Source organism: Schistocerca nitens, chromosome 4, assembly GCF_023898315.1.
Source record: "Schistocerca nitens isolate TAMUIC-IGC-003100 chromosome 4, iqSchNite1.1, whole genome shotgun sequence".
NCBI classification, from domain to species: Eukaryota; Metazoa; Arthropoda; class Insecta; order Orthoptera; family Acrididae; genus Schistocerca; species Schistocerca nitens.
The window spans coordinates 395315341-395327481 of NC_064617.1; the positions used below are offsets into that span (position 1 = coordinate 395315341).

Sequence of the window (12141 nt, forward strand, 5' to 3'; positions counted from 1 at the left end):
TCAAAAATGGATGCAAGATGGGTCACGCAGTGTCTAACGGTGGATAACAAATCAAACATCTAGTACCTTCCGCCGCGGAAGTCGAACACGCGCCAGAACAAATGGACGTGGTCAGCCCATAGAGTGCTCCACCTCCGTGGCTGCTATTCCGCGCAGCGAGGGCGCCACTGCTACGCCACGTGCGGACAGCGGCCAATATCCGCTCCCTCCGGTTTCGTATATAAGGACCCGCTCTGCCCTAGTCCAGTCAGTCTGGTACTTGCTCTGGATTTCGTTTCTATCTCGGCGGTACTGCGTTCTGGTCATTGCTCATTGTTGACATTTGCCTGGCTCTGGTTCCGAGTGGATTTACTGTTGGTGTTTGGTGTTCTGGTTTCCACAAGCCTCCATTGTTTATCTCTTCCTTGTTGTGTCGGTCCTAGTCGGTCGTACTCGGTTGTTGTCAGTTGTCGTTGGTCTGTCGTCCGACTCGTCCTTGTGTTTACCCAGTGGTGCGTGCTCCACCGCCGGCAGCTTCCCCGCCTGGCGGCTCCGATCCGCAGCCCAAGGCATTCCCGCAGTTGGTTTTGGTTACTAAAAAACAGAAAAAACATTTGCCTTGATTTGTTGCAACATTTTGAAGCTGAGGTGAAGGCCTTCTTGTCCTGGACTGTGATAAGTGATGCAACCTTGGTTCACGATTTTGAGCCCAAAACAAAACGACAATCTTGGAAAGGTGCAATTCCCACTCCCCACAGAAGAAAAAATTCAAAAAAACTGCTTCTGCCAGTAAGGTCATGATCACCATGTTCAGGGACTGTGAAAGTGTGATTCTCATTGAAGTGATGCCAAGAGGCAGTTCCATTAATTCAGACGACTGTGTCAACACGTTAACAATACTTAAGACCCACTTCCAGCAATTTCAGTGCCACAGCAACCCAGGATATGTTTTGGTACAACATGATAACGCTCGGCCCCACAAGTCTGAGAACTGCTGAACACTTTGGAAAACAGGGCTGGGCAGTGTTACCCCATCCACCCTACAGCCCTGACCCAGCCCTCTTGGGCTTCCACTTGTTTGGGCAAGGATTGGTACCAACAGGGCATGCACACCCTCGTTTCATGCTGGAGGAAGGGTGTAGAACAGAGTGGAGATATGTGGAAAAATAGGATGTATAGATAAAACAGCATTCTCTCGTGTGTGTAATTATGATTACGTTCAATAAGGAATTATTGAACAGAAAAAATGTGTTGCATTACTTTCTGGGCAACCCTCGTAGTAGAGTCCATAGATGTATTGTTAGAAATGGCAACTGCTAATTTAGGTAATACCTTGGAAATGAAAAATTTGATGGTCCAGTGATCAACAGGAGGGCATGGCTTTCAACTTCAACTCATGTTTTGAACAATATAAACAAAATTTGAAGGACTTTTTGCAACAGGTTGTCACTGGCAATGAATTCTGGATTCATTGTCATTCCCTATAAATCAAGTAACAATTAAACCAGTGAGTTACTTCCAGTGAATCTGCAGCAAAAAAAGGTAAAGACAATCCCATGGGTAGGAAAATCATGGCAGTGATGTTTTAGGAATGCTAAGGGTGTCGCTCTCAAAGACTTATTAGAAAAAGGAAAAATTGTCACTGAACAGTACTACAATGAGATATTCCGCTACTTTGGCAATAAATTTGGAGAGTCATGTCCCATTTAGCAGTCTGTTGCCCCCACGATAATGCGCCATCACATTCATACAAAGGCTTCACTCCAAAACTGCGAAATGCATAGTGAATAACTGCTACACCTTAGGTATTCAGTTGACATGTCTGTCTACCATATTTCCTTGTTGCCAAACATGAGGAAATGGCTCACATGAAGAGGTCATTGTTGAGACATACTTGTATTTTACAATTCTTGACAATTCCTATTTTTTTGAAGGAATTAAAAAATAGCTTGAAGCGTTTTAAAAGGAAATGTTTTAAGAAATAGCTTATTTCTCTCTCTCTCTCTCTCTCCTATGTGTTTCTCTGGAATTGAGAGATTTTCTTCTATAAATTTAAGAAGTGTTATTTTTTGTTTCATATTAATCCCCGCTTTACACCAAAGCAAACATAAGTGAATGCACATTCGCAAACAATGCCAGAACTGTACTACTTGGTATTGGAAAGATTAGATTAGATGCATTAGATGTACTTTTCATTCCAGTAGATACACAGTGAGAACTTCCTCCAGCTTGTAGACCATATTAGAAAAACAAAAATACACAATAAATATTTACAAAGAAGACTAAACACGCTAATATATCTTCCACAGATCCAAGTGAAATGGTCCTCGTTGATATGGAATAATCTGAATATATTTTTATTTAAAAGGTAATAGATAGTGTGTCACAAAACACACAAATGTTCAGTGTACTGAAGTGCATATGTTAATTCCTACGCTAATGTAGCCATGCATCATCAAATAGAAAAATCATTTTACAGCACTTATTTACAATGATAACCTTACTGCACTGAATTTGTGGAATAATTTAGGTGTATCAATTGGTATGTAAATGTCAAATGCATGGTGATAGTGCACTTAACACTGAATTGCAGTTGCAGCTTTGCTTAGCTTTAGCCAAAACATTGCATATATGTTGGTTGACACTTTTTTCTGGCTTCTATTTACAGCTGAGGAGAAAATTTAAATGGAGAACACTAACTAGTGATGACCAACATAACCTAAAGAATGGCTAGCATTTACACTATGGTTATTAGCGACTGGAAACATTTAGGTTATTGATTGCTTTGAATTCCAACAGTTGCAGTTTCTGATATGTGTAGTGACATACGCAAAGCGCTTCAATGCTTTATTGCAGTATGTATAAAGAAGATAACAACAATAAAATATGATACATGAAACTTGAAGTATGCATGTGACCTGCCATATAAGCTACTTAATAAACTCTACTATAGAGGTCATGCAGCATGATCCTGGATAACCCATTTTTGTTTATCATGAAAAATCTCTAATATAACAGTGATACATAAACTGTGTAATTACAGATAATATGAATTTAAGCAACAATAATTACCAAGTCTTTCATAGTTTTGATTTTAATCAGCATAACAGATACATATTCAAATTTGTTTACTTTCAAGTGACCTATGAACCTTGCACTCACTCACTCTAGTCCCGCCTAGTGCAAGCAAAGATTGAATTTATCTTCTTCTTCATGTCCCCAATAGGACCTTTGAATGCTTTGTAAATTTTCCACCAACCATATTTATTTTCCTTTGACATTTATGCGATGGATCTGTTGGCTCATAGAAGCACGAATAACATCTACATTCTTCTATTAGCAACATAACATTATCTTTCTACCACGTCATCATTCACGGAACTCATGTCAATACCAAAAACAGTAAACAATATATCAGAGGCAAGCTTTCTGTACTGCTAGTGCTGAAGTGGAGAGAGAATGAGCTTCCTTTGATAGTTTGCTGAAACACTGAAAACTAGTTGAACACCATCAAATGCCATTTGCACATGTGTACCTAGTACTTATACCAGAGAGAATTCTTGTTTGCTGTTACATGTCCACTTGGGCTTGCTTCTTTGTAAAGGGTCACTAGTGTGTGCATAAAATGACTTGGCCTGTACCTGCACAGACAGCCTGGTAGGGGAGAGGACAACAGTAATGGAAGGGCTCCACTGCGAGTGGCCATCACACTGTTGGGGAGGGACAATTGAGCAGCTGAAGGCTAATCACAAGCATGTCATTGCTAACTTGTACTAATTTTCATTTCACCAGCTTTCGATGATCTTTAAAAAATCACATTATCTCATTGAGAAAACTCTAGCTCCTTATATATTGTCATAGATACGAAAGTTTTCCATTCTAACGGTATGGCAGAATACTCTCCTCTTTGTGTGCTGTCATTTACCAAAAACTTATTTTAGTATCTTGAACCATTTATGAGATAAAGGATCATATGAATATTTCTCTCCCAGTAACATTTGCGCACGGGAGTGGAAGTTAGTGTATTATGCTCAGTCCTTTTGCTTGAAACTGAAGAAAGATATAGATCTTTTACCAAGTTTAAAGAAAAATTCAGTATGCCAGCTACATTTAATGTGCAGCAATGTAAACTCATAGAGGCTCCTATTTTTCGTGGCTATCTATTCTAATTTAGTGTGATGGGTTACTTAATTTCGAAATATCACAGTAACTATCACCATTAACGAAATGATGGACAAATCACCATGAAGATGATGAATAAGACCAAAATCATCTTTTTGTCAAATAATTTTCATAACATGATGTGTGAGAGATTGCAGAGCAACCGACACTGCCATTCCCGCAGTGTAGCATGTTGGCCAACAGCCACATTAAAGTGGGTAAAGTGTGTTTGTTTTCAAGAGACAAAGCATACAACTCAGTATCGGATCATAAGCAGAGGTGGCTCCCCTTCAGAACAAAAGGGTACACTCCCCCAGCACTGAGAACAGGAATGTGTTCCTGTGCTAGGGCCAAGTTATTTTGTGCGATTTCTACTACGGCTACTGCTGCCACTATCCGCACCCCCACCCCCACTTTATAACAATTTTTAGTATTAAAATTTTTTTATCGTTGTCTATGAAATGAGTGGTTTATTCTTCTTGCAGAATGGAGTCATTCGTGGTACCTTACTGGCTCTGCGTTTTATGGGAAAAGACCGTGGTGGCAATGGAGGAACTGTTGTTAATACTGGCTCAAATGTTGTTGTTAAGCCATATGTAAGCATTCCCATTTACACTGCCACTAAACATGCAATAGTTGGTTTCACACGTTCATTTGGGGTAAGTATTTTTTCTTTCTTTACTCTAGGAACTTCTTCACTTTCACAAGTGTCACAATATTTTGGGGATTCTGGTCATTTAAACTTACTGAAATGAGAACAATTTGATAAGCCATTATTTTAACAAATTGGAGATCCCAGTACTGAAATTGTGATGTGAGTCTGGTAGATATCTTACTCTTTGTTACTCTCTTTTTTGCCTCATCCTCACTAAAAGTTCCCCCTTGGGAACAATAAAAAATAATATCACCAGTTCATACTAGTTGCTTTCATACTGTCTTTTATAAGAGGAACTACACTGAAGAAATCTCTAGCAGACATGTCATTTTCTTGCAGTTATTATTAGCTCTTATTATATATATATATATATATATATATATATATATATATATATATATATATATATATATATATATATATATATATGATATCTCAGTAACGGTACTTCAAAGCATGGGTTGTTGATGAATTTCATTCATCTGAGATTATCACCCGAATTAAGGCATCATGTTGTTGCAATGTTAGGACAGGTTTCCTACTCGTCATCTTAAAGATGAAGTATTGAATTCATGTCTGGTTTATTCCTTTATAGCCAATGGATCACAGACTCTTCTGTTGAGGTCCGAGCAAGTGTGCCAATCATGTGCCTCTGAAAGAGATGGCATGGCAGGTGGAGTGGATGGGATAGACTAGCAACTCAAGGACTCTACATCCAGACTCCCCTACACCTTTGCTGGGGGTCTTTGCACCACTGGCCACACCTCTTATGTACACATGTGCTTGGCCCACCTGTTGAAGCATCACATGAGGAGTCTGTGGTTCAACAGCTATAAAGGAACAAACTGGACATAAACTTGACTCTTTGCATTAAGATGATGAGTAGGAAACTTACTGAAATGTAGTGACAACACGACAATGACTCAACTGATGGCCCAAGAAGACTTCATCAAATCTCAATAACTGTTCATTTTTAATTAACTTTCGCCAAATTTTAAGTTCTGCAAAGTAACTTCGTGTACTATTTATATCACAAAAATAAATTTTTGTGTTTCTTGTGGTGACCATTTTCGCAGCAGCCGTATATAAATTGCAATAATGTACAAGAAAAATGCGTTTTAAGGGCTGGACATTAAGTTTGTATTTTTTTAATGCACGCTAAAGCATTTTGTCTTTTAAACTAGGCATTTTCAGTGGGCAACGGCAAATAATATATGCTGTTTCATTTACACATATAAGTTACACATTTAAAATAGTTCATAGTTTTATATATTTATATAATAAAATGGAAAGGTAGTAACAAATCAGTATCTTTTCATTATTTCTAAACCGAACAGCTTTCCCTCATATGGAGAACCAGTTGAAAGTTTCCAGTTTTCTGTGTCTAGAGTGTCATTTGCTTTTGTTAAGTGTAGTAGTATTATTTTCCAGGGGGGGGCGCGCGCGCGCATGCGCGTTTGCGCGCGCATGCGCGTTTGCGCGCGCATGCGCGTTTGCGCGCGTTTGCGCGCGCATGCGCGTTTGCGCGCAAGCGCGCGCGCGCGCGTGTGTTTGCGCGCGCTTGCGTGTGTTTGCGCGCGCTTGCGTGTGTTTGCGCGCGCTTGCACACATGTGCTTTTGTCGCTTTTTTAATGTATGTATCTGATCCAGTATAGTATGTTGTAAAGTTTTTTTTTTAAGTATCACCACAGATAGCTGTAGCATACCATACTGGGCCAGATATATGATGATATCCTTTAACTGCTTAACCACCAACAAAAATTGACCACTTGCATGCAGACAAAAATAATACACAAAAAGATAAGATTCAAAATGGGAAAGAACATGGCAACCAAATATTCAGGCAAGCGGACTTTTCAAGAAAATTATCAGTTATACAAAACAAAGGCAGCAAAGAAGCTACTACTGAATACCCAAGTGAATATGACTAGCATCTCACTGTTTACATTAACTTGTCATACAATAGACACACACACACACACACACACACACACACACACACACACACACACACACACACACCAGCAAAAACTGGGAAAGTAGACAACACTTACAAAAATAAATCACAGTGCTGACATAGGAAACTGGAAGCTAGAAGCTTTCGACTGGTTTTCCACACGACGACAAGTTGCTTGGTTTACAAATAGTGAATAAGATGCTGATTCGTAAGTACCTTACTATTTTAAATCTGTAACTTCCTTAACATCCATGATGCCCCTGAAGACATTTTGTCAAAAAGATGAAACACATCTTGATGCATAAATAAAATAAAAAAGCATTTTTTTAAAACTATTGGTGTTTCATATGATGGTTTATAGCAATTTTTAATGTTTTATTTCCTTAGCTTTGCATGATCTGTTTACGACCTTGCAGATACCATGAATCACTCTTTTGAGATAGGTCAATAATTTATGTTTTCTTCTGCAGTAAAATTAACTAATTGCACTCTCGGGCAGTGATTATATTCTACATATAAATTATTAACACTGGAACATCTTCCTATTTGTCATTAGTGTTTTCATCTTGTTTTGCTACCTTCTGCTATATGCTTTTCAATTCCCCTCACCTCTGATATTAATTCCTTTCCTGCCGTTTCCTACAGTTATCTGCATAGCATAATGTTTTGTGTCCTGAAGCTCAGTTACAAATGTTCAGCAATAAGTGTCCATTTGTACTGATACATTCTTATTGTTCACACACTTGTCCCTATATAACTCTTTCATTGTAGAAACACTTAAAATTTAACAAGGAAAAACTTTGTCTGATGTCTGCAGGTATGTGGTTCCACTGTGAGGAAATATCTTGTTATGGTTCACTACATAACTTTCATCCTCTTGACACCATTATTGTAAACTGTTGGACATATGGGAATGATATGATCCTTGAGGTGGCTTGTTAGTTTTATTAATTTTTTCCCATTGTATTTTGTAATATGCTAAGTGTTATCAATAAAGATGTTTGCATCTTTGGATTTCAACTTTTCTTAATTTTTTGAAAAAAAAGGCAAATGTGTATGTTCATGGTTTTCTTTTGAAAGACATTGTCATCGACAGTCATTTAGTTCCCAGCATGGATTACCATGCTGCAGCAGTGTGTGTGCTGATTTGAAACTTCTGACACATTAACACTGTGGGACTGAAACCGGTGACCTTTGCCTTTTGTGAGCAATTACTCATTGACTGAGGTATTCAAGAATGACTCATGACCTTCCCCCTCACAGCTTTACTTTCACCAGTATCTCATCTCCTACCTTCCAGTTCCATAGGCATGTGAAATGCGATTTACTTATCTCACAACATACAATTTTCAAATCATTTGATTTGAGGCACAGAATACATCTCAAGATTTAAAATAAGAAATGCTTTTTAAGACAACTAAGATAGTTTACATCTACTTGTGTACTTTGCAAACCACCATGAGGTGCATGGCAGAGGGTACGCCCCAGAGTACCAGTCGTTAAGGTTTCTTTCTTTTCCATTCACATATGAAGCACAGGAAGAATGGTTGTTTGAATGTCGCTGTGTGCAGGAATTATTCTAACCTTATTCTCACAATCCCTATATGAGTGATACGTAGGGGGTTGCAGTATATTCATAGTCATCATTTAAAGATGGTTCTTGAAACTTTGTTAGTAAACTTTCTCAGGATAGTTTACGTCAGTCTTCAAAAGTCTGCCAGTTATCTCTGTGACATTCTCCCACAGATTAAACAGACTTGCGACCATTTGTGCTGCCATTCTCTGTGTACTTTCAATATCCCCAGTTAGTCCTATTTGGTACAGGCCTCACACATTTGAGCAATATTCTAGAACCAGCTGCACGAGTGATTTGTAAGCAGTCTCCTTTGTGGACTGATTGCACTTCCCCAGCATTCCAACAACAAACTGAAGTCTACCACCTGCTTTACCTACGACTGAGTCTGTGAGATCATTCCATTTCACATCCCTACATTGTATTACATCCAGGTATTTGTATGAGTTGGCTGATTGCAAAAGTGGCTCATTGGTACTATATTCAGAGGATACTATGTTTTTCGTTTTGTGAAGTGCACAATTTTACATTTCTGAACATTTAAAGCAAGTTGCCAATCCCTGCATTGCTTTGAAACCTATAAAGATCTGACTGAATATTTATGCAGCTTCTTTCAGACAATCCTTCATTATAGATACCTGCATCATCTGCAAAAAGTGTGCTGTTACTATTAATATTACCTGCCAGATCATTAATATACAACAGGAAGAGTGTGGGTCCCAACACACAATTTTATATACATTTCTGAGATACTGCTACATAAATGCATTCTGCTGTTTCCAGTTTACAAAATTAAAATGTATAATTACCTTGTAAAAACATCGAAACTGTCCTCAATGAATTCTTCAATAGAATAACAACACTTTTCCACCACAAGGGTAAAAAGTAATCTCTTCCGTGAACCAAGCTGCAGGTTAAATATGTTACTGCCTTTTATTTTATTGTAACTTTTAAAATGAATATATGGTGGTGTTTGGGAATAGAGGTAAAGTGGTGTGTTGGGAGTTTAAAATTCTCTTTGTGGTGTTTGCTTGTAGTTGTGGTTGAAGTGGAAAGAGTTTACTGTATGCTGATTTTTATATACTAATAAAAACACTTCAAATACGTAAAGGGAAGGAATAGATAGTATGGAACAATAAGAGAGAAGGAAAGTTGCTACACACCATATAGCGGAGATGCTGAGCCGCGGTAGGCACAATAAAAAGATTCACACAATCATAGCTTTCGGCCATTAAGGCCTTTGTCAGCAGTACACACACACACACACACACACACACACACACACACACACACACACACACACCTGCAGTCTCGGAAATCTGAAACTATACAGCTCTCTGAGACTGTGTGTGTGTGTGTGTGTGTGTGTGTGTGTGTGTGTGTGTGTGTCTGTCTACTTCTGACAAACGCCTTAATGGCCGAAAGCTATGATTGTGTGAATCTTTTTATTGTGCCTATCGTGGCTCCGCATCTCCACTATATGGCGAGTAGCGACTTTCCTTCTCTCGTATTGTTACATTCCATCCTGGATTTTCCATTGTTCGAAGGAATAGATAGCATTTTTAAATCTTTTAACAGTGGTTGACAGGACACCTGATGTTTTGCAGTGCACATGTTCTTTTAACAATGGTTGACAGGACACCTGATGTTTTGCAATGCACATGTTCTTAATTATTTTCTTTTTTAGTATCAGGCTAAGCCATATCTTCATATTACCCTTTCTTTTAAGAATGCTAGTCCTGCTAGGTACGCAGGATAATTTTTGTGAAATTTGGAAAGTAAAAGATGTACTGGTGGAAGTAAAGCTCTGAGGGCAGGTCATGATTTGTGCTTAGCTAACTCAGTCAATGAGCGTGATTGATTGATTGATTGATTTCTTTATTTATTAATCCATGTAACAATTTACATTGTGTGTATTTTGTCAGCAAAATCATATACAATACTATATACCTACAATTTATACACATAAAATTAATATTTACACACATTTTGAAAGTATCTTACATTAGTTTTACACCCTTATGTAATTTTCTTATAGTACTATACAATTCTGGATTTCATATTATAATTATTTCCTCATGTATTACAATGCAGATTACTTTAATTACACTACATGTTTTAATTCAGATAGTCTGTTACTGCATAATAACTTTTATTTAATAAATTTTTTTTAAGTTTTGTTTTGAACTGTCCAATTGTGTCAATATCTTTTATATTTTGGGGTAATTTATTATATAATTTAACGGCATTGTACAACAAGCTCTGCTGAGATTTAACTTTATTTTTCCTCTCTAGATGCAGATTGTATTGGTTTCTAGTTTCATAGCTGTGTACTAAAGAATTTTTAACATAGCAGTAAATTTTTTTTTTACATACATAATACTTTGAAAAATGTATTCACAGGGGACAGTTAGGATTTCCAGCTTTTGGAAATGTTCAAGGCAGTGAACCCTACTGCCACTTTTGGTTATTATACAAACTGCTCTTTTCTGTAATTTGAAAACTATTTGAATATTTTTACTGTTGACTCCCAAAAATATTATTCCATAGGTAATAAGAAAAATATACAGATCTGACACACGTAGTATCACACACTGCAGTCAAAATTCAAAGAGCATAGCATGCTGCAGCAATTCTATTACTAAGTATTTTAATATGTGACCTTGGAAGGCAAATGTCCCAGGTTAGACTCCCAGGGCAGCTCACAGTTTTAATCTGCCAGGAAGTTTCAGTCATTTAGCTGTTTGTAGTGGGCTCATACAGGTGAGACAGAAGAAGATGCAAATGCAGCAGTAGAGAATATGAACATTTATAATGTAAGTTATTCATCCACATGTATAACAAAGAATTTTACAAATTTCTGAAGTTCGGACATAGTGCTGTTGAACATTAAGATAAATTTATCTATGTACGAGGGGGAGTCAAATGAAAACCTTCATGGCCATATTATCACCAGTGATGTAAGGAATTTCCTACAGACTGCAGCATACTACAGACAAGCAAAATACGACCATAGTAGTACCAGTTCAAATTGGCTGCCCTGCTTGCAACATACACCAAGGAAGAACAGCATTCTGTCATACATTTTGTGAGCAGTGAAGGTACAAAACCTATTGGAATCCATTGGCAAACCAAGGTCCAGTATGGTGATGTAAGTCTATCACTGCAGCAAGTGTATGAGTGGAGCAAAAAGTTCAGAAAACGTGTGAGTTCTGTGACAGAAGCTCAGTGCCTGGGTCAAGCATGTCACATTGTGGCAACAGAGTCTACGGTAGCAATTGAAGCCTCTATGATGGAAAATCACTGTGTGACGATGGATGAAATAGCTGCAAATCTGAACAATAGTTATGGCTCAGCACATCACAACATTCATGATTGATTTACCCCTTCACTCATTATGCCTGCGATTTCAGAGATCACACGTCCATACAGTTCACAGCGCCACTCCCCCAGTGTGCTCTGGTGAGCCACCAGAGAAACAGTATTAAGTAAGCAACCACAAATGAGCTCGGCCTATTCTCTAACATGTATTACTGTTGTCCAGTGTTATGCACAACCTGTACTTCATTGTGTTGCTCTGTAAATTATTATTTAGCAAACTTGCTGACGAGCGAGGATTATGTTTTTTCTGCATAATAGTGTCACTGCTAAAGCACTCTACAAACATCTCAATGGAAGAAGTACTCCAGTGTATCATTGCCCAGCAGCAAGCTTTTGTGGAAAAACAGCAGGCTATCACCACCGCTCTGTCAAGTGGCATCTGCACAGTCACAACTGGTTACCCTCCCGCCAGTGCAACCATCACCCTTTCCAGCA

General features: G+C 38.1%; 1 protein-coding gene across 1 annotated transcript in view; it reads left to right on the forward strand.

Annotated features, from left to right (window-relative positions):
• LOC126251712 (15-hydroxyprostaglandin dehydrogenase [NAD(+)]-like) overlaps positions 1 to 12141 on the forward strand; it is a 101286-nt gene that overhangs the window by 43234 nt on the left and 45911 nt on the right. Inside the window, exon 4 of the mRNA XM_049952306.1 lies at positions 4626 to 4799. Coding sequence (XP_049808263.1) covers positions 4626 to 4799 — 174 coding nt within the window. The remainder of the gene's footprint in view (positions 1 to 4625; positions 4800 to 12141) is intronic.